Source organism: Onychomys torridus, chromosome 1, assembly GCF_903995425.1.
Source record: "Onychomys torridus chromosome 1, mOncTor1.1, whole genome shotgun sequence".
In the NCBI taxonomy this organism is placed as follows: domain Eukaryota; kingdom Metazoa; phylum Chordata; class Mammalia; order Rodentia; family Cricetidae; genus Onychomys; species Onychomys torridus.
The window spans coordinates 85,195,509-85,219,804 of record NC_050443.1 but is presented as its reverse complement, the minus strand read 5'-3'; the positions used below and the strand labels follow the sequence as shown (position 1 = coordinate 85,219,804).

At 38.0% G+C, this 24,296-nt stretch overlaps 2 protein-coding genes and 1 pseudogene across 2 annotated transcripts; all 3 read left to right on the top strand.

Annotated features, from left to right (window-relative positions):
* The first annotated feature begins 1,437 nt into the window (after positions 1-1,437).
* Positions 1,438-2,376, top strand: LOC118574230 (olfactory receptor 6). Its single transcript, XM_036175017.1, has one exon. It carries the CDS (start codon positions 1,438-1,440, stop codon positions 2,374-2,376), a length of 939 nt encoding a protein of 312 aa, XP_036030910.1.
* A 6,307-nt stretch (positions 2,377-8,683) lies between these two features.
* Positions 8,684-9,622, top strand: LOC118573845 (olfactory receptor 2D3-like). The gene has a single exon (XM_036174302.1). The coding sequence runs from the start codon at positions 8,690-8,692 to the stop codon at positions 9,620-9,622; it is 933 nt and encodes a 310-aa protein (XP_036030195.1). The 5' UTR covers positions 8,684-8,689.
* A 12,906-nt stretch (positions 9,623-22,528) lies between these two features.
* Positions 22,529-23,417, top strand: LOC118573907 (annotated as a pseudogene).
* The last annotated feature ends 879 nt before the right edge of the window (positions 23,418-24,296 follow it).

The following is a 24,296-nucleotide window of genomic DNA, read 5'->3' as shown; positions in this document are numbered from 1 at the left end:
CCTCTCTGTCCCACCCTCCACTCAGCCATCTCAGTCCCTCCTGTTTCCATTCCCCATCCCTTCCCTTCTATGGCACCCCTCCCAGTTTAACCAGGAGATCTTAACTATTGACCCTTTCTGGGGACCTCCATGTGTGTCCCTCTTAGGGTCCTCCTTTTTACCTAGCTTCGCTGGGGTTGTGGATTGTAACCTAGTCGTCCTTTGCTTTATGTCTAATACCCATTTAAGAGTGAGTACATGAAAGAGATCTTGGTAGAGGGAACAATTAGGGGAGTTAGTGAGGAACCTGGTGCTAGGGAAATCCCCTAGAATCCACAAGGATGACACCAGCTGAGACTCCTAGCAATAATGAAGAGGGTGCCTGAACTTACTTTTCCCTATAATCAGGTTAGTGACTATCCTAATTGTAATTATAGAACCTATATCCAGTAACTGACGGAAGCAGATGCAGTGATCCACAACCAAGCACTGTGCTGAGCTCCTAGTCTTCAACTGAAGAGAGGGAGGAAGGATCATAGGAGCAAATGAGGTCAAGATCATGATGGGAAAAACCACAGAGACAGCTGATGCAGGCTGGTGGGAGCTCATGGATTCTGGTCTGTCAGCTGGGGAACCTGCATGAGACCAAACTAGGCCCTCTGAATGTGGGTGACAGTTATGTGGCTAGATCTGTTTGGGGGAGCCTCTAGCAGTGGGACCAGGACATGTCCTAGGGTGGAATACCTTGTTCAGCCTTGACACAGGGGGGAGGGGCTTGGGCCTGCCTCAACTTAGTATGCCAGACTTTGTTGACTCCCCAAGGGAGGCCCTACCCTCTCTGAGGAGTGGATGGGGCAGGGTAGGATTGGGGAAGATGGGGGAGGGGAGAGGAAGTGGAAGGGGGAACTGGGATTGGTATGTAAAATGAAAAAAACATTTTTTTATAAAAAGAAAAGATATACAACCATCCAGAATCAACAGTTATCCTGACCAGGAGGTTTCTAATCTAGTAGTTGTACTGCTTCTGTTTTATCCAGGATTTGAACTTGCCTTGTTCCTGGCACTGCCTGCTGGACCATCCTAGGCACATTTTCCAGTCACATGGTTTCCTGTCTCATAGTTTCTTCTAAAACTTGGAAGTATATCAACAAGAAAGTTCTCACCCTTAGTGCCATCTGCAGACCCATTCTTGACTCAGATCCAAAGATACAAATCCTAAATATGGCCTTATGATCCTGGCTGTGTGTTCTTTGTTTTAGGGGTCTTTGTTTTTCTGGAGTCATCTTGTGGCTTTTCATGTTTCCCACATCATACACAGTGTAGGTGAAGATTTTAGAGTAAGATTTTTACAATAGAGAAAAAAAATGTCCAGCCTAACTGCTCCTGCTGCTCTTCTGGACCTCACTCTTGAATTTTCTGATATTCACATTAAATCCTTTGTGTTTTAGTGATGCAACTATGTGGAAGGGAAACATCACTAACATCAGAGAGTTCATCCTTGTGGGCTTCCCTACTGCTCCCTGGCTGCAAGTTTTGCTTTTCTTCATCTTCTTTGTAACTTATTTGTTTGTGCTTTTGGAGAATCTAGTCATCATTCTTACTGTGTGGGTCACTGGGTCCCTGCACAAACCCATGTACTATTTTCTTGGTACCATGTCCTTTCTGGAGGCCTGGTATATATCTGTCACTGTCCCTAAGATGCTGGCTGGATTCCTATTTCACCCCAATACCATTTCTTTCTTGGGATGCATGACCCAGCTCTATTTCTTCATATCCCTTGCCTGTACTGAATGTGTGCTTTTAGCTGCCATGGCCTATGATCGGTATGTAGCCATATGTTGGCCTCTTCGTTATCCAGTCATGATGACCACAGGGTTTTGTGTTCAGCTGACCATCAGTTCCTGGGTGAGTGGCTTCACCATCTCCATGGCAAAGGTGTACTTTATCTCCCGAGTTGCCTTCTGTGGCAATAATATCTTGAACCATTTTTTCTGTGATGTGTCACCTATCCTTAAGCTGGCCTGTATGGACTTATCTCTGGCTGAGACAGTAGACTTTGCTCTAGCCATTGTCATCCTAGTGTTTCCTCTCTCAGCCACAGTCCTTTCCTATGCCTTCATCGTCTCTACCATCCTGCATATACCATCAGCCACTGGGCAGCGGAAGGCCTTCTCCACCTGTGCTTCTCATCTCACAGTGGTGGTCATCTTCTACACAGCTGTGATCTTCATGTATGTCCGACCTCGGGCCATTGCTTCATTTAATTCTAACAAACTGATCTCAGCTATCTATGCAGTCTTTACTCCCATGCTCAACCCTATCATCTATTGCCTGAGGAACAAGGAAGTCAAAGCTGCCATCAGGAAAACGATAGCAGGTGGCAGAGCCCTGTCCTGAAGTGACTTAGTTATTCATCCTTTGACTTAGCCTCAAAAAGCACATTTATTGGAGGAAACTCTGGAATTGTAAACTTACTGACTTAGTAGAACAATTTAAGAACCCAGAAAAAAAATAAAGATCATAAAGATCATAGAGAAACCTCTTTTTCTTTCAGGTTTTAATTAAACACTTTTCATAAAGCAGATTTAGTTAAACATACATTAGCAAAATAATTATAAAACAATTTTATTACCTATGAAATACTCTGAATAAATAATCAGTTATTACTGAACTGTTGCTAGTAGTTCTGTTGGCAAGGTTATTGCATTTTGAATTATTCTGTTTTAAAAGTCTTTGACTCAGCAGGGGTACACAAAGAGGGGTTTCTGAAAAATTTTATAGGTATGAACTATTATTCATTGATGCAGGTTGGAGACTGGATTTTATAGTCAACCACAGCTCATTTTGGTTAGTTCTCCCATTTAGTAAAATGAGAGAAAATTTTCTTTTAACTCTAATAGGATTACTGTAAAGTAGAATATGCATTACCTTCTTATGCCATAGGAATAATGAACACATACACACATACATACACACACACATACACACACATACACACATGCACACATACACAGACACATACACACACATACACACTCACACACACACACATTCTACTTTAATTCTCTCCTTTTGTTGGAGCTTCTACACATAACATTTAGGTGAAATAGTAGGTTAGAATGTATGAAATTATGAAATTGGAAATGGATTGGCTACTCATTAAAGCATGCTCATTTCAGGTAAAAATAGCATTGGCATTTACATGAGACCAAGTGCTTTTGGTTAGATACCACTTGGCCTGGAATTTTCCAAGTTTTATAGTATATTCACCCTTTAGTAAGTTTTACTTTTGATTTTGAAAAGGCAGATGTTGGATCCTAATAAGCTGAATATACTTTCATGTAGTAATAAGATAACAGAAGAGATATGTGCTCTGTTTGGCTTAGTAGGAGCAATGAATGAGTAAATTCATGGAGTATGGTCTGCTAAGAGTTTAAAAATGACAGGTGTACTATTTTCATCCAACATGTTGGAACCACATTTTGTATATTTTAATTAGACTGTTTATTTACTCATCTTTGATTTGCTTTTTAATTTATTTATCTGCTGTTATAGGTCCTACCTTTTTGTATTTAGTGTTATAATGCTTAATGAAGCTGTTTTTATGTTTATACAGGTGAAAGAGCTTTATCAAATGTGGCAATGTCTCTTATCTATATTTATTTAGATCCTTTTGACTTTTACTACTTTTTACCTACCTGTCATTCATGTCGTTAATATTTTCTTTTTTATATTTATTTGTCTCTAAAATGAGTACATATTAATTCATAACTATTACAAATATTGAATGACCTCTTAACTACACAAAAATTTTGTGTCATTTTATACTTCTAGCTATAAGGCTATTTTATTGAAATATATGTAATTATCCTTTTTTGAAGGGTGTACATTTTTATGGCATGTGTTTTATTATCCCTCCACTTTCAGTGAATTGTGTCCTTAAAGTTGAAATGATTTGTACAGGCAGCATATAAAAGAACTCCTTTTTTTTTTTTTTTTTTCAGATTTAGCATTTCTATTCCTTAAATGTTTTTTCATCTTGGGTAATTTCATATACATGTCCACAATGTATCTTGATCATATCTACCCCTCAGTTCTTCCCACCTCCAATACCCCAGGATCCCTTGAAATTTGGGTTTATAATCTGCAGTGACTTCAGAAGCTGGAAAAATGGAGAGGGATCATGGGGTGCTCTAGAAAGGAGGCAGTAGAACACAGGTGCTGTGAAGCACAAAAGCAGGAAGTTGGAGAGGGAAGGGGAGGGGGCTTTAACTAGAGAAGATGGAGGTAGAGTTATGCAAGGGAGAGGAAGAAAGAAAGAAAAATAACACAACTGTGTTTGAAAAAGCCATAGGGAAGCATTTTATAAATTTACTTAAAAAATACACACATAATATATTCAGAGGTCACTAGTTAAAATGAGATCATTCCTGGTACTAATCCAGGGATTAGAGTACTTCAAACAAGAGGAAACCTACACAACCCTGTACTTCTGACTATCACTAGATAATATTTACTTTTTAAACAATTAAGAAGCCTTTAAATGAAGTAAATAAAATGAGTCAATGTCACTGAACCTACTTTAATTCACTCTTATACTCCTCAAACCTGTTGAGTCTAAATCCACCCACAAGTGGTCAGGACGAAGAGGCCCTTTAGAACCTGTTGTCCTGTGGCCCTGACAGCCTAACTGCTCTTGTAGAAAGATACTTAGTGCTAGTGGAATATGTGGGGAAGCGGTTCATGATGAGGTTCAAGAAGTAGCCCTGTACTATGTCATTCCATTAGCCTTGACACTACTTAACCTATTACAGGAAAAGCCTTTCAGTTCCCAGTCTATAATAAGAGATCACAATGATCAAAACTTACTCTGATACTTGCCTTTGTTTGTTAACTGCACGAATGTCACAAGCACTGGTATAGTCTTCCATTCTTGATCAATCTTCTTTCATATTCATCTCATTCAAAACTTATCAACACCTCCAAGTTTCTTTAAAAAAACTTGTAAATAATGACTAAAGAGTCAATAAAATGAAAATTATGTTAATGATAAATTATAAAATTCATACAAATAATTATTTCACTGGTAGAAGTAAAATTAGGTAGATGTGTGAAATTTAGTAAAATAAGGAAAAGGAATATATATGTATATATATTTTCATTTAAAAGAAATAAAATTGATACAAAGAACACATAATTAGACAATTTCAATAAATCATACCAGAAAAAAACCAGAGGTTTTCTTTGTCATATTTTTATATACCAGCTAAAATAATTTAACAGAACTCATGACTTTTTCAGATAAACAACACTTTTGAACCTTTTACTAGAGGACCAATAAAAATAATGCAAATTTACATTTTTCTATCAATTTGGAGGTCATAATGTTGAGATGCCTGCTTGTATGTACTTTACAATTCACTTTGCGGCCATACATAGAGGAGGGGCAGGTAGAGTAGGCCTATTTCATCATTCTGGCACTTAGAACATACAAAAATGTTTTGCTGTTTAGGTAAGAATTGGAAAGTAGTTTCATAGAATTCAAGCTATGGTTACAAAATCAACAAAACAAAATGTCCCAAGGCATCTCATAGTGTGAAAAGGTAATAGTGAGTTATTGTTATTGCCAAGAGGAGCCCCAGGGGATATCTTGTTTGCATCCTCCCTCAAGACCTCCATATTTAAAAAAACTTCTCTAAAAAATGGGTTGAGATCAGGTTGGTGCTTGGAAACTGCCTGTTTATGCCAGCCAACTGCAGCAAGAACTGGTAATGGGCTCTACTGCCGGGAGAGGTCCAGCTGCCAAGAGAGAAGTCTGATAATCACCAGGGTCCTAACTCCAGATCTGCAGTTCAGAGTTCCAGACCTCTGATATACTCAGTGTGAGGTTCCATCATCTGTGCTTCCTCTTCTCCAGAGCAAAGCCATCCCAGGACTCTGGTTAAGGAGAACGATGATGCTGTGCTGATCAAAGAGAAAGATCTTGAAGGAAACGAGATGCCCTCAAACACAGAAACGTTGAGTCTACTCTCAGGGAAGGCCAAATACTAATTTTAACCTATAGTCTGTTTGGGAGAGGATGTTTTTCTTTTCCCTTATCTTCTCTATAATCCTTAATCTTAGAAATCTTGGCTCTTTATAAGGGTACCTATTTGGGTTCTAAAACCTTCCCAAGAAAATAAATGGATATATATATATATATTTTAAACTAGTCGTCATTTTCCAACCACTAGTATCTCACTGCTCTTTGAATATTCAGTCTTATCCACAGTGGTGTTTTCTTCCTCTTTTATTTTTCTAATGATCTGTTCCCAGTGAAGCCCAATGGAAATATAGGGCATTACTTACAACACAGTGTAGAGCCTTAGCAGTGTACAATTGACTACTCTGGCAAGTGGGAGGAGGCTAGAGCTGGTAAGTACTAATGTTGAATTTTGTGGATTCTGTAGGCACCAGTAGAACAGTATGTAGAGAATGATACACTCTGCCTGGGGCTAAAACAAGAAAGAGAAACTTACTGCAATTGATGGTGCATGAACATATTAACTTGTGGTTCTCCTCATCAAAAGATTTCCCAATGCTAAAGAGATAACTTATTTAGAAAAACATCAGCTATGCCTTCAAAATTGTAAATTATGCTTTAAATAGGGCAAGTAGTGCTTGAGATATTCGAATGCACATGTATAATAAATGACAATATTGAGGAGGAGCCCATTGATTCCTATATTCATTCATTTTTTCATTCAGCTAGTCAAAATTTTTGAAAATTTATTTCATGTCAAGAGATGTAGATGTATGGAATATTAGGATTAAGATAGAATTATTAACCTGAAAAACCTTAGAGTCATGTTAGGATCAGATATTTATGAATATATAATTGTGAATACTTCATGATTGTACATATTAACATTTACCAAATTATACATAGCAATAGGTATAGTTCATTGCATAAAACTTCACCATAATAAAACATAGCAAATCCACATACTAAAACTATCAGAAAATGGGATCAGCAATGAAACTTTCATTGAAATCCTTAAGTATTTTGTACTTATAACAAGGTTCTTCTTTAAGCTTTTAATATTAGCTTTAATAAGAAACACATTTTACATTATAGTAAGACATATACTCAAAATTACACACACACACACACACACACATTGAAGTAAATATTTTCTTGAAACCATGGTTATATGATTGCAAAAGATAGTATTTTCCTTTATATTTCAATTAATGAATACCAAAGGCAATCCACTAACAATATGTCATTACCATTGGAAATATTGTAAATGACAGTTTCAAGAGAATATAACAAGAGATAATTTTGATTATTGATGGCGCTGACTTTGTCACTAATCCTCCTGTCATCTCAAACTAAAGTGAGAGGCAAGATCTTCCTTACTTATATTGGTCTCTGTAATGTGGTTTCTGATAAGATCTTGCTTATCCATTGCACCCTTTCATAGATTAGACTAGACCCAGTTCAGATCCAGTCTTGATGGCAATTCTTTAGCTGAAGCTTACCTCTGTGGTCTTGACTCAAGATACACTTAGCAAATTATAACCAGTGGTTCAGATTGATGATTCTGTTCACATTTCTCCTACTGTATACCTGAACAAAGGGTCATATGTGTAAACGCAAATATGCTTGCAGTCTCTGACTTTTCCTGTCTTAACATGTTCTGCTCAGCAGGACTGACTGTCTTTTCTGACACCACTTCCACTCTAAAGAGCATGGGTGCTTTAACCATTCCTAGGAACATTCAAGCTTCATGTTCCACCATTTACTTTTTATACCCCTTTCTGGTCATTTATCCTTCATCTTGTATCCAGCCATCACATCATTAATTTTTTACAGATATACACCAAATTGTAGTTGTAACTGTGCATCCAGCCTGGCTACCAAACACTACACAAATGCCTGATTTCCTGCCGGTGCACACATCCAGTCTATTGCACAGTCTGTCCAACTGCAGCACAAATGAGGCTAAGTACTAATTGATCCCATAAGACATTGTCCTTTCAGATAATTCCCATGATTGCCTCTGGACTCATAAAAGGCCCTATCATATGTGCTACTGCCCAAGACTGGTCATAGCTTTTCCATTTGTTTCGACACTATAACAGGGTTATAACTTTGTAATTTCTCTTACTTACTGGAGAAGATGATAGAAAATTCTATGAAAAGAAAATGGAGATGATCCTGTATATCTATATTTGATTAAATCAAGGATAAAATATTCTCTGTGATCAGTGAACTAGAAAGTAACCCTAATAGCTTTTCATCAAAGGGAAGATTCTTTATTGTTTTTAAAGTCATCTAATATATTTGTACCCTCTATCTATGGTATTGATGTTTATCACAACACATAATTTTTCATATCAGAATAACAACATGTAATTGCTCTGAAGATATTTGCTCATGTTATCCACACAACTGTTGAACAGTGGCCCCATAGATGATAGCATTCTGTCATTAAGGAGTACCAGGAAGGCATGGATAGTTCTGGTTTCAATGTACCTATCAATCAACTGGCTTTATGAGCAATATAAGGATGCAATAAGTATTAAATCCAGCATCTTAAATGTTTACTTAAATGCTTTTTTAACCTCACATTTTTTCTTCCCATGACATTTTGCTTTCTGGATTTAACCATCATAGTCAACATTTGATTGCTCCATGTAAGTTAATTTATGAGAGTACACATCCATGGGAAAAGAAAACCACACTTATCTGACTGAGTTCATCTTGCTGGGCCTTTCTTCAGACCATCAGACTCAGATCTTGCTGTTCGTGGTTTTTCTCATCATCTACCTGATCACTGTGTTTGGAAATCTGCTCATCATACTCCTCATTCATGTTGACGCTCGACTTCATACACCAATGTACTTCTTTCTCAAAAACCTGTCATTGAATGATCTCTGTTTCTCTACAACTATCATTCCCAAGATGCTAGTCAATTTTCTAGTTGTAAGAAAGACCATTTCATTTGCTGGGTGCTCAATGCAGATGTTTTTTTTCCTCATAATGGGGTGTACAGAAAGCTCTCTTCTCGCAGTCATGTCTTATGACCGCTACATAGCTGTGTGCAAGCCCTTGCACTACTCCACCATCATGACACATAGGGCTTGTGTTCTGCTAGTTGTAGGATCCTGGGCTAGTGGAATATTTGTGTCTGTAATAGATACTACATTTACTTTATGCTTGCCATACCAGGGACCAAATCTCATCAATCATTACTTTTGTGAGCCTCCTGCACTCTTGAAGCTGGCTTCAGAAGAAACCTACACAGCTGAGATGGTCATTTTTGCAATGGGTGTAGTAATTCTCCTTGGTCCTGTTTCTCTCATCCTTTTCTCCTACTGGAATATTATCTACACTGTGGTTCAAATGCAGTCAGGTCAGGGGAGGCTCAAGGTCTTCTCCACCTGCAGTTCCCATTTTATTGTTGTTATCTTCTTCTATGGCTCAACAATATTTACTTACATGCAGCCAAACTCAAAGAAAATGAATCAAGGGGATAAGGTAATCTCAGTCTTCTACTCAGTTGTAACATCCATGATGAACCCATTCATTTATAGCCTAAGGAACAAGGATGTGAAGGAGGCATTAAGAAAAGTACTTAAAAGAGAGTTAAGATAAAAGAATATAGGAGATAATCAGGGGCATAGGTCATTCTGAAGTTCATGAACAGTTTAAATATGTTTCATTGTGAACTATCACTAATCTGAGAGTAAAGTTCACTCATATTTACCAAGGAGTGTTTATTTCTGCAGCCTTGTCCAAGATTATTATTCAAATGTGTAGCTCACTTAATTTGTGACAATTTGCCCACTAACATTAAACAAATAAAATAAAATAAATTTAAAATAATAAGAAAATTCTATAAACTGCACCTTTCATGAACCAACCTCTTTCCACCCAGGGATATTTCTTTTTCCTCTAAACTCCATAGCTACTTGCCAAACTCATATTATCCTATCATTATCCATAACCATCTTTAGAGAATATAGTTTAAATCCACAGATATCCAAACTACTTCTATAACTGGGTGTTGATGGTGTAAGTCCATAATCAAAGTACTCAGGAGCCCAGTGCAAAGTGATATTCATATTTCCTTCTGTAGTCTTCCATTTCTTCTGGAATTACTTTGATGGTGCAGAAGCATTCTACCTTCTGAGCTTCTTTTCTCAGGCTTTCATATACCTGTCTTACCTATATCTTGTCCACATTTCTACCATGGAGACCCTCTGTGGGGATTATTCTCATGAAATAACATTGCCACTCACTTTAGGACCACCCTCTCCACATTTGTTTTCACTAAGTGAGAAGTGTACAAAAGCACTTTGTTTTCTTAGAAGCTCTTTATAAATGGAATTTCTCTCTTATTTTGTTATATTCTCTTAAAAACAAAGTGATTATTGGCAAAGAATAAGGTGGGAGAGGGAAAACCAAAAGGGGGCTAATGAAATTCAAGTTTGCCATATTGACTTCTGGATATTCCAGACTGAATGTTCACAGAATGTCACTCATATCCAAAGGAGTTTATTTCAAGTGTTAATATCCTGGATGATATGTGCATTGTGTGTAGAGTGATTCTGCATGGACAATAAATGTGTGTGATAACTGATTTGCGTACATGGGATGTGCAACATTTTTAGACGTCATGGACTAATGTGAATCTGAAGGAAGATAGAGGACTACTGAGGAAAGTCAGAGTTCTTTCACTAGACACTGGAAAAATCTCTAACTGTAAATTTCAGGGAAGTTGAAGTTAAGTGACCCAAACCAGCAGGAATAAAGGTGTTAATGAGTGGATAGGGATGAGAAATAGAGAAGACAAGAAACAAAGAAGACAAAAGCAATAGCTAGGAAACCAGGAAGTCTTACATAAGCTGATGACTATGCCAAGCAAATTTATTAAGAACTACAAGATCATCCTGCTTGCAAAATATGTTAGAGCAAAGTGGCACAATGCTTGGGGGGGTGGTAATCAACTAATGTCTGTTAACTTAAGGCACACTCCATGAGCTGGAACCCTACTTGATACTGCTTTGGTGACCAAGATCCAGAAACTAGATAGCCCAGAGATCTAGGTTAAAATAAAATACTACTGGTCTTTAAAAAAAGTAATGATAAAATGATTCCTAATGCTATTCTGCTATACTAACAGTTCAGTGCTTTGCTCAGCCAAGCCATCATCAGAGAAGCTTCCTCCTAGAGCATGCAGAAAAAGAGACCATGGAACACACAACCCTAAATGAGATGTTGCTATCAAATACCTCCACTCAGAGCTCAGGGAACTCAGTTAAAGAAGAGGTGGAAAGAATGTAAGAGACAGAAGGGATGGCGGTCACCAGGAGAACAAGGCCCTCTGAATCAACTGAGCGAGACTCATATAAACTCACAGAGACTGAAGCAGCAAGCACAGGGACTCCATGGGTCTACACGACATCATCTGTGTACATAATATAGTTCAGCCTAATACTTTTATGGAACTACTGAGTGTGTGAACAAGAGGGTCTCTGATTCTTGTGCCTTCTCTTGGGCTCTTTTTCCTTGTGTTGGTTTGCCTTGTCCAACTTTGATATGATAGTTTTTCTTTTATCTTGTACTTTATTTTGTCATGTTTTGTGGTTACCTCTTAGCAGTCTTTTTTCCTAAGGAGAGGCAAAAAGGAGTAGATCTGGATAGGAGGGTAAGTGGGGAGGAACTGGGAGGAGTAGAGGGAAGGGAAACTGTAATCAGAATATAATGTATGAGAAAAGGTTCTAGTTTTAATAAAAGAAGAAAAAACAGAATGAAATAAAAAAGAAGTACAGTATCTTGTATACAATGTTGTACTTGTATAGGCAAAAATGCCCAAAGTGAAAAATGTCCAAGGTCAACAGAAAGCTAAGTCAGACAATGTTGGCAAAGAAACCACAGGACACCTCAGAAGCAGCTACCTTAGAAGTGATAACAGCCAGCAGGAAGAGTTGGGTCCCCAAGAGCCACAACCTTGACTACTCTGAGACACTGGTTCCAGCCTCAGACTGGCCTTGCCTATTCTTCCCCTGGACAAGGACACAGAACTAAAGTTCCCTTTGTCCTTCCATCATGGTCTCTGAGAAAGTCTTGGATCGGTCTGGCTCCTCATAGTTAAGAACCTGAAAATATAAATCTATTAAAATGTAACTTGACAATATATCTAAAGCACAAGAATTAAAATGTATTTTATACTGATATTTCTAAAGTATTATGAGTGAATTTAGGATGAGTGGGTCTTATAACAATTTATAACTAAAATTATTAAATGCAATATATGGGAAAATGTTTCAAATGAACTTATCTGACTATGGAGTGTTTACTACAAATGGAACATTTATTCATATACCATCCCACAATGCTCAGGGACCATTGTAGAAGAGGGGGCAAAAAGTTTGTAAGAGCTAGGGGTGGTGGATATCTGTAAGGAAACTGTTTGCTATACATAAAAATTGTACACATGAATCTACATTGTCTGGGACTGTATGCACAAGATCAAGCCAGTCAAAATCCTGTCATGGATGGGGACAGGGATTTCAGGACTCCATTCCTTGCTTAGAAACTATTGGCAATTGATGGCTCCCGGGGGCAGGAGAATAAATCTTTAGAGATGTGGTCTCTGAAAGGCTGCCCATGCCTAGTAGGTGCTCCTACACCCATGCAGAAAAGGCAACACTAAGCAGACTCACTATTGTTCATTATTGCTTTTAAAAAATATTTTAAAGAAAAGAGAGAACATGAAGTTTGAAAGAAAAAAAATTGTGGGAGAGTATGGAAGGAATCAGAGAGGAGGGAATGAATAGATTTTACAGAATGTGTTATATGAAATTCTCAAACAAAAAAATAGCCTCATTTTCTTGTTGTAGTTCAAGTAAACAATAGAACCTTCTGAAAGCATTTGAATGCTTACCTAACATCTTACTTTTCAGCATTTAATAAGCAATGATTTTATCAACTTTTTAGAAATTTGAAGGATATTTGTAGGAGTTATTGGATAACTTTTGCCTAAACATCTGAATTGTTACCTTCCCTTCATTCAGAATCAAGGAGAAGCACTATGCAATCACTCCACATAGCACCCTTTACAAAACATCTAAGCAGGTATTTGAAAATGTTCTTATAGGTTTAATTTTTATTAGCTCTTTCTTGATTTAAGTATTCTGACTCATGTCTCCAATAGCTCCCTAATGATAGCAACACTTTCAGCACTCGGGTTTCTGCCCTCTTTTCTATCAAGGGCATTACTAGGGATGTAAAAAGAAATGTTAATGGTGAATACGAGGATGGGTAAAAAGTAAAGATACACATATATTCTGGAGACACACTGGTTCCCGTCCAAATTCTCTGGTCATTGCTCTCACATGAGGTCCCTGTGTGTGGGGAGTGACAGATGGTGACAGTTGGTTTTTATAATGACTATCACTGTTAGGGAAAGCCAAAACTATGAAATAGCTTTGAGATAAGAATGACTCTATAAAAAACTTTAGATAAGGAACATGAGGAAGAGAATTATGCAATATAAACTTGTAAATTTCCTTGCAGACAAACTTGCATTGAATTCAATGTGTAACATTTCTACCCCCAAATTCTAGTAAAGAGCAGTATGCCAATCCTGAGCTTCCCAACCTTCAATTTTGTCACATGATACATTTAGAAATGTAAAAAATGGTAATGATTGTCCCACAGTGGTCAGATTATCTGAAATATATGATATGTAACACAATGAGGGTTAAACTGTAGTGCTTTGCTAGCTCTATTTCAAAGTGCAGTCACACCCAGGCACAAGAATATAAAATAAAAAGCCATGTGTTCAGCTTTCCAAAGACTGGGAATGATGTGCTCGTTACTTTGTTTTATGACTGAGAAGTTGTCTGGGTTCTCAATTCAAGGTGATATTGGAAAAAATCTGGGATATCAGAACTGGGGCATAACACTTCCTCAAGTTCATCTTACATGTCTGCTTGTGTGTTAAAAACCAAAGGTATGGCACAGTGCTAATCAATGTGACACCAGGGCTAGCACCTTTCACAAACTGTTCGCTACTTGTCTGTAACTAGACATATTTAAAAACTCTTATAGTAATCACATCACAAAGCTGGAATGAAGACATGTTTGTGAATCATATTGTTTATAAAAACTGTGTAACTGACCATGAATCGAAAATTAGAGAAGTTAGCAGGCTAAGAAAATCAGAGACTGATGGTAATGTTTAAATGACATTGCCAAGCTCCAATTAGACCTTAGACTATCAGTTACTGTGTAGCATCAGCCAGATGAACACATAGTACATAGGAAGCCATAGTCACTGAGGCAACCTCTTCTGAAATGCATATGTTATCAGAGCAAACCATGTTCAGATCTTGAGGGTAAACAGCTTTCCTCTCATCCTGTGTCTCCTCATGCCACTGTCTCTGCATTTGTACAGAGGCTTTGTAGCCTGAGGCTGTCTGTCAATTCTTGTTATTATTTTGGAGTAGTAGACTTCCTTTTATGAAAATAATACAACAGAATCTGCTATATGGTAAGCTAGTGTACATATGCACACATACATATATGTGTGTTTCCATTTTTCTATGATATATTTTTTAATTAGAAAACTAGAGTGGTTTCTTTAGTTTTATAAAAATATTTCTCTTTATTTTATGTGTGTGCATATTTTGTCTACATGTATGTCTGTACACCATGAGTGTTCCTAGTGCTCTCAGAGACCAAATGAGAGCATCAGATACCCTGGAACTAGAGTTACAGACAGTTGTAAGCCACCAAGTGGGTTCTAGGAATCAAACTTGGGTCCTCTAGAAGAGCAGCTAGTGTCCTTAACCACCAAACCATCTCTCCAGATCCCATAAGCAGAGTGTTTTGAGTATAAACACAGAAAAGGGTTTTAAATTTTCTGGTATCATTAGCTTAAGGAATATGATACAGATGATGAACAATAAGTCAGCTCTTTGAAGAGTCTGCATCCAAGGATGCAATTAGTTGTGAATACAAAGTAATGCATATTTTGATAAAAAGTATTTTTCTGGCACTTGGGAGGCTAGAGTAGGAAAACTGTAAATTCTAGGTTATAGAATGAGAGCTTGTAACAAGGTCTGGAATGTGCTTCTGAAGACATTTTAGGCATCATAGCTAATCTGCAGATAATTGAAAATATATGACAGGCTGTGTATAGGTTATATGTAAATACCAGTTAATTGTTAGGAGGGTTTTTACTGTCCAATGATTTTGGTATCCACAAATTACCTACAGATTCTAAGGGACAGCTGCTCTTCTATCAATCATACTTCACACTTTCTTCAGAACTGAAACATTTAATTTGAACATTGAAACAATGGCTTGGGAACCTCAAGAGTCCATAGGGTAATCTGAGGCCCCCTCATTAAAATATTTGGCTTCAGAGGAGTTTCCAGTAATTCTGTTTCAGATAATTATTTTTATCATTGTTGGTGCTAGGGATTGAACCAAGGGTCATAAACATGCTAGGCAAGTGTGCTAACACTGAGCTGTATACTCAGTTACAGATCATTATTTTCTTAATGCCTATGGGATTTCTTACTGTTGAACGGTTGAAAAAGGTAACAGCACTAACTACTTCAGGGAGTGCTCTTATTAGAACAGCCCTCAGGGACCTCAGGTTTGAAGACTTCCTGGAGGAATCTCCTTCAGACTCCGGCTGCTGGTTTCTTAGAAGACTATGAAATGTCTCTTCAGGAGTATTCATTGGGTTAGGCTGGAGTAAGACACACATCCCATTTGATGTCCTAGCCTCCACTTATTTCGGAAACAGAAATGAAGGTAGCCTGGTAGGCTAAGAATGTCAAGGCAGAAGCAACTGCACCTTTCTTCATCTGTCACTCCTTTTCCACTACTGGGTTCACTGTGCTGAACTGACATCTGCCAGGGCTCCAGCAGGTCAGAGTAGGTAAAATGTTGATGGGGAGTTATTCTTTCCAAGGAGCCTGATGTTGATTCGGTTCATGGAGGAGGAATTTGTTTGGCTCTCTACCTCTCTTTCCCATCAGACTTCTAAGGAGAATAGGTATTCTTTAGGAACTGTATTCCATAGGTGTTCTGGAGCTGCTTAGGCTATTGACTGAAGCTACTATAATGTCTATAAAGACTGTGGATACCCAGTGCCTCATAGATCTAAAAGTATTCCCAGCATTTCTTCTGTCTCTTGCTATACCAGACCATATTTTTTTAGGGGTTCCTTTCTTGTTCTTCTTAGCCACTTATGTTTGGGTATTCAAAGTATGCTAGCAGGACCAGGTACAACCTGAACCTACTGACTTGGAGACACAAATGGAAACTGGGAACTCCACAGAAGCTGTATGAGTCTGAAGATATGTTTGCACAGATGTGCAGCCCTGTCCTTGTTCTGGGAGTTTCTCAGTCAAGACCTTTCCACTCTCAAGCCAGCATTCCAGGTCTCAGCAGCCTACAGCCTCTTTTCTCATTCACAATGAGTATGTGAGAGTGTTGTATGTCGTCATTCATGTTGCAAGCCACTGGAAAATGTAATGGAATTCAGCTACTATGACAAAAGGTCAAGAACTTTTCCCAAGGTCAAGCCATGGCTTAAGAATTCTTGGTGATATTTTAGCTTTTGTATATATATTCACCAGTTCCTGCAATAATTTTCTTGTGTGCTATGTTTGCTTTCAAGGACTTCTAATAATGCATTTAACTGAAATTCTTCTCTAGCATCCTAGGCATAGCTTTGTTTCTTGTGCAAATGAGCTCAGACCTTCCTTTCTCTCACAACCCAAATGGCATTCTAGAGCAATTGACTCAGAACAAAAGTTTTATATATATAAATATCTTTATATAGATATATATATGTATCAAGAGCAATGTAGCTTTGAAACAGATTTCCTAGCTCCAAACAAAGTTACCCCACCTGCCAGTATATGGGAAAATAGAGGCAGTTTTATTTTATTGACCTATAGACTCATTTACCTAACCACCTGTAAGATTGTAGTTTGAGCACATTTATGATGTTTCACCTAACCACTTCTAAGAATATATTTTGGAGCACTTAAATTCCCTTTCTGACTTATTCCAGGCCTTATTTGACTCAACTCCTCTAATCATTCCCCTTTTGGGTCGCAAATGAAGCTGGTTATCTTGGCTCTTATAGGGGTCTTAGAAGCTTTGCATTTTATTGTAAGCTGAGGCTGCTGGTAGGGAGAGACAGGTTCCTGGGGACAGGGGGGAAAGAAGTGTGAAGGTCTAGACTTGACCTTACAGGCTCCATCTTAGGGAAAGGGCCACCATCTCAGACCACCTGCTGAACTCAGTTCCAGAAATGACCTCAGGAATATGCCATGACAACTGAACAGATACAGAGCAGTATCCTCCTGCAAACATCCTGTCTGCAGTTTATGACCCTTGAAGATATCTAGGTAATCCTTCTGAGAAATCCAGATAATCCTGTTCAGCAGGTTGTGGTTCCCCACCAAAAGTCTAACCCAATGGTTTCAAAAGTAGTTTCATGCCCAAAGTCTAGACCAATAATTTAAAAAAAAAAAAAAAAAATCACCTTGCCCCATATCCCTTCTACCCAATCCCAAGTTGCCAGTTCCTGGCTTGTGGTGTTTCCCTATAAAAACTCTACACCTGGGCTTGTGGTCGCTGCCACATTTCCTTCCATCTGCCATGCAGTGGCTCAGATTGAACCTGAGTAAAAGGACCCTTATGTGCTTACATCGGAAACTGGCTCGTTGGTGGTCTCTGGGGGTTTCTTGAAACAGGTACAACAGAAGCAAGATGGAGAACGAGGTTGAAGATAAGGACAGAGACAGAAAAGGGTTAGAGTTATGAGAAGACAGGAGGAGAAGGGATAGAGAGGAGTTAAATATAAGAATAGAATTGAATCTGTGTAAATAGAATTTAATCTCAGAGTAATAAAGTAGGCAGACAAAAGAGCACGTGTACTTAGATTATTTTCCCTCATGATAAGAATTCCAGGGACACCCCCATGATTGCGCATGCCCAATCATTAGTCATTTCTGCCTGGTCATTTCCAGGTGGTAAGTCCTACATAACCCATGTGCTGCGTGGTCATGTACGGCATGATCACGTGACTATGCGCATGTGTAGAGTCCCGTGTGCGCATGTGTGGGCGTGGGGGATGGGGGTGGGGGTGCTGGTGGGGAGGTGTGTCCTTAAAAGGCAGATTCCCATGTCCCCTTCCCTCTTCCTTCATGTGTCCTTTCAGCAGGCCTGAACACTTCTATCCCTTTCTCCTTGTCTCAATAAACTCTTGTTAGGGGGTTTGTGGTGTTCCATGACTTTTAATCATAGGGTAAGAGCACCACTAAAACCAACACCACAGATTACTCCCTCCATTAGTAGTGTCTCTTCTGGGCCCTTGGGGAGGAAATCAAAGAGACTGGATGGACTTCACAATTCCTGAAACATGCATCTGTTTATTAATTCACCTAACTTTGATTACATTCCTTTGTTATGTTGGGTGCTATTGGGAACTGAGAGGTAGAAATAAACTACTGTTTCACAGCTATGGAGTAGCAGCCTAACCAGGAAAGCCCCACAAGGGTAGACAGGAGTTCTAAACTCATATCCACAGTAGTCTGGATATTATCTGGCCCTGCCTGGGCCTAGGGAGTCCCAGCCCAGGAAACCCTGGCAGGAATAAGTGTTTGTTTACAGAAGTGATTTTCATCTGAAAGGTCACACAGACTTACTTCGACTGACCCGTGGTGGGAAGCACCTGCCCCTTCTACCCCTGGAAACCACACAGACTGTAAGCCTAGAGGAGGAGGCATCACATCTCCCCAGCAAGGACAAAGAACCTGTCAATCTCCACAGTTTCAGTCATCTTTCTACTTCATCAGATCTTCAGGTTAAGGCAATGTAACTTTTCTCTAAAAGGCAAAATCAGCTATCTACTTGTTTAAACATGAGTGTCTTTGTTCCTTGCTCTTTGGTGAGTCTTACCTAATTCTTGTCAGTGGGGACTTAGATAATTTGCATAGTTTTCTAATGAACCATATATTTTATTACTAATTTTAAGAATAGTTATAGCTTGGGAATAATAAAAACATCCATTCAATTTTAAATGCATTTTCCAAGATACATTTTCTCTATTTTTATTTTTAGCAGTAGCATCTACTGTTATAGAAATACAGAAAGATACCATTTAGAGAAATGTAAATATTTTTTATTAATAGATTTTCTATTCATTTTATATATCAACCATAGATTCCCCTGTCTTCCCTCCTACCACCCCACCATGTAAATTTTAACTGTCAAAGTCATTAGCCTTTCTTAAATTTCTCCTTATTCTTCAGTTTTGGTAAATATTTAGGGAAGACTTTTACTATCAAAGCCGCATGAATAAATGAATAAATAGATAGACCAAAGGCAGACAAATATGTAGACTATGTCATTTCATAGAATATGTAATTTTTTTTTTAAATTAAATGATTACTGCATATATATATTAAGTTTGCATTTATACTAAAGTCTGTTTAAATTCTGTATATGTTGGTCAAATAAGTCTGCTTATCGTATAATTATATCAAATAAAGGCAATTAAAAATACAAAATTTTGCCGGGTGGTGGTGGCACATGCCTTTAATCCCAGCACTCGGGAGGCAGAGGCAGGCAGATCTCTGTGAGTTTGAAGCCAGCCTGGTCTCCAAAGCGAGTTCCAGGAAAGGCACAAAGCTACACAGAGAAACCCTGTCTCAATATATATATATATATATATATATATATATATATATATATATATATATATATATATATATAAATTTTAACATTTTATATCTTAGTACATATGGTTCTCTACACCTATCTTAGATTTTTACTTGAAAGATACATATTGATCAGATGCAGTAAAATGCTTTGATACACATATAAAATCATCAATTTTTTTTTTTTACCATCAAAGGTAATTAATACATCCATCACCTCAAATCTTTGTCATTATATTTTTTGAGGAAAATTCAAAATCCTATTGTTTTTAGATGTTTTGAAATATATGACTAATTATTAGCTGTAGTCCCCTAACTGCACTACAGAAACACACAACTTGCTCCAGTTGTGTAATTATATTTTTATATGTGTTAACCAGTCTTTCTATATGTTCTTTTTCCCATTAAAGTTCACTTGTAGAATACAGTTTGCCTTATTGCTCATGCACCCCAAATCAGCTCAGCCTGGATGAGCCCTGTTTCCAGTTACTTGTACATGAATGTTACTACTGGCTAGAGTCTGTGTTTGATGGTCATTAAAAAGAGGAGTAACTATTCAATTGTCTCACTTATCCAGAGGGCCTGATCCAGCTGGGGGCACCACAGCCTTTGGTTCATAATTCATGTGCTTCCATTCGTTTGGCTATTTGTCCCTGTGCTTTCTCCAATCTTGGGCTCAACAATTCACGCTCTTACAGTCCCTCCTCTTTCTCGACAACTGGACACCTGGAGCTCCACCTGGGCTGTTTGGGAGGCATCCAGGCTGTGGGACCAGGACCTGTCCTTAGTGCATGAGCTGGCTGTTTGGAGCCTTGGACTTATACAGGGACACTTTGGTCAGCCTGGAAGGAGGGGACTGGACCTGCCTGTACTGAATCCACCAGGTATAAATAAATCCCTAGTGGAGTCTTGGCCCTGGAGGAGATGGGAATGGAGGGGAAGGGATGAAGGGAAGGTGGGGGTGGGCACGGGAGGGGGGGAGGGCAGGGGAACCCATGGCTGATGTGTAAAATTAAAACACAAATATAATAATAATAAAAAAAGAGGAGTAACAATTCATTGTTCAGAGAGTGGTGTTTGTGCAACTTAATGTAGATGGTGGTCTTAGGCTGTTACCATGCTTCAAGGAGCATTGTTTGGTGTGTGTGTGTGTGTGTGTGTGTGTGTGTGTGTGTGTGTAGTAAATGCAGGCAATGGACTCTGGCTATATGCATTATTAAAGGAGGGATATACGCGTAGCCCAAAACAAGTAGAGTCCCAGATTGCTAAACTAATTCCATGGCTTGCTGCTGTAGTCTCATGGGGATTACATTTTTTGTGATGATGTTTGTCTCTTATGCTCATTGGATTGATTCTCCCTCTTGCTTTGGCTTTTGACAGCCTGATTATACATGTATTCAGAGAAGATCTCTTCATAGTTGAGCCAATTGGCATTCTGTGAGCTTTATGGATCTAGATGTCCATATCTCCGTCAAGACGTGGAAAATTTTCAGATATGACTTCATTAAATTTGACTCCTGTGTTTTTCCTGTTCTCTTTTTTAGGTATTACACTCACACACAAATATTTGTTTAATAGTGCCTTATAGGATTTTTCAACTCTATTTAACTATATGTTTTTTTTTTTTTTTTTTTTTTTTTGACTTTCTGTTAGCTTAGTTGATTTCAAACACCTGTCTTCAAATACAGGAATTCTGCTGCCATGACTTGGTTGTGTTACCTCTCAACTGTACTTTGTTCATTCAAAAGTGTAAGATACAGAATAATTGGCATTAGAGAAGCCAGATTAATGATTCCTCTAATTTCTTTTTTCATCTTTCAACTGGTAATAATAATAGTCTTATGTGGCCCTAAAGAGAATCTGAACAGCATTTTGAAACAGTGGAACTTCACACTGGTCTTTTTATTTTCACTATTGGACATGTTTTACATATGACCAATATTGAAAAATACTTGACAAAGCTATGACTAAAGAATTAACTTTATATCCTCTCTCATAACTCATGGTCTTTCTAGTGGTTTAGAAGTTCATTTGATGTATAGATTTTTTGTTCTGGTATATTTTGTGTGAGATGATTTTCATTTGTAAGTTTTTAACAATAAAGTTTATAAAATATTTTGAAGACCAACATTGATTTTAAAAAGTGAAAGGAAAAGAAACTGTTAATGACTGGAAGTTAGATGTACCAATTACATTAAGCTTGTGCTATTTTTGTTAAAGGTTTTGTGCAGAAAGAGATGATGAATACACAGCAAAACATATTACTGAATAAAACTTTAGAAGATGTAGCTATTTTTAATATTCTTCAGTACTCTCTTCAAAGTAAAAATAAAGGATAGTGTGCTGGTCAAAAGAAAGAATCATAGACATTGCTACAATTTTAATTTTTTCCCAGAATATTTTATTAGGATTTTCTTGTAACTATGAAAAATTGAGCCTTCATAAATGCTGCATAGAAATGTAAACTGGTTTACACCAAATTGCTTACCTAGAACCCCAAGTAAAAGGACATGGAGACTTCAAGCAACACTGTGGGTTTTGAGAAGTGTGAGTCATCTGTCCAATGGTTGCACATACTGAGAATGATTCTTTCTTACTGGTGCTATTACAAGAGCTAAGAAGAGAAAGTTTCAAATAAACTTCAACTGTCAAGATACTCAGCACAATAAAACTCAGATGTAAATATATAGCCCAAAATTGGGGAGTATGAATAAAATACCTAAGTTGTTCAGATGCTCTGAAAAAACTGGTTTACCTGCTTATTTTCTTGATGCTTATCTACAGAGACAAATAATGATTCATGGGTGAGGAGAAAAGAATGTCTGTGACAAAATTCATCTTCCTGGGCCTCTCACAGGACCCATAGACTCAAATCCTGCTCTTCTTCCTCTTTCTCCTCATTTACCTGCTCACTGTACTGGGAAATCTGCTCATCATCATCCTCATTCACACAGACCCCAGACTCCACACTCCCATGTACTTTTTCCTTAGAAATCTGTCCTTTGCTGATCTCTGCTTTTCTACCACCACAGTTCCCCAAGTGCTCATCCACTTCCTGGTGCAGAAAAAGACCATTTCTTTTGTTGGATGCTTCACATAGTTAGTCATGATACTAATGTCATATGACTGATACTTGGCTGTCTGAAAGACTGTGCACTACTCCACCATCATGGCACACTGGGTATGTGTCCAGCTGGCTGCAGGGTCCTGGGCCAGTGGTGCATTTGTGTCCCTGGTAGATACTACATTCACACTGCGTCTCCCTTACCAAGGAAACAATGTCATTAACCACTTTTTCTGTGAACCTCCTGCCCTCCTGAAGCTGGCTTCAGCAGACACTTACAGCACAGAAATGGCCATCTTTGCAATGGGGGTGATAATCCTCCTAGCACCTGTCTCCCTCATCCTCATCTCCTACTGGAACATCATCTCCACTGAGATCCACATGCAGTCTGGGGAGGGGAGGCTCAAAGTCTTCTCCACCTGTGGTTCCCATCTTGTTGTTGTTGTCCTCTTCTATGGCTCAGCAATATTTGTTTACCTGAGACCAAACTCCAAGATAAAGAATGAAAAGAATAAAATAATTTTGATGTTCTTTTCAGCAATGCCCCATCATGCTGAATCCCATCATTTACAGCCTGAGAAACAAGAATGTCGAAGGGAATCTCAGGAGAATGACTTCAAGATAACATTTTCTGAGATGGCAATGTGACTGTGCTGAGCATGGCAGAGATGTGGAGGGAAGGATTTTTTTCCAAGATTTTTCTTATTTTATGTCCTTCTTTCACATTTTCTTCTCATTTTTCATGTTTTTATCTGTTTCATCCCATTGATCATTTAAAAGAAAGGGGTCTTAATAAACCCAGGAAAGGAAAGTGAACTGAAGGAAAAGAAAAAAAAGAGAGAAAGGGAAGTTTTGATTTGCAAATGGAGGAAGGGAGAATTTAGAAGGAAGGGAGCAAGGGGGGGTCTTACAGAAGAAGAAAGGGAGGAAGAACAAACAGGAAATAGTTCCTTTCTAATTCATATAGTTAATATGGAAATTAAACAAAATAAGTACTTAGTATCTGTCAAAAAATTCAAAGGAAAAATAATATTTCACAAATAGGGGACTATATCTCTGGCAATGAAGTTAACTTGTCTCATTTGGACATGCATTTTGCAGTTACATTTAGAAGACATATTTTATATTGCAAGCACTTTTATAAAGCTTGGGAAATAGACATGAAAACTGATGTTATATTTGTGGTATTGATTTTAATCCAAATAATATAAATTTCTGAAATTGAATTGAGAGCATATTAGCAGAATAAGAAGTGATAGAATTACAGGAATGTTGTAAATTTAAGAGACTAGAAATAAAGCTAAAAATAAGACAGCTGGGTGAGAAGACCCTTGAGTTCAATGGTACAGAATCTAACTCTTTTCCAATTATGAAGCATCTGAAGATTGGGTAATTCACGGGAATACTGATAGGAAATGAAGATAATGTCAGAGGATGAAGCCTGGCAAACTGTTTTGGCCTTAGCAGGACACTTGAACTTTTAAAGGAGACCAGAGTTCTCATA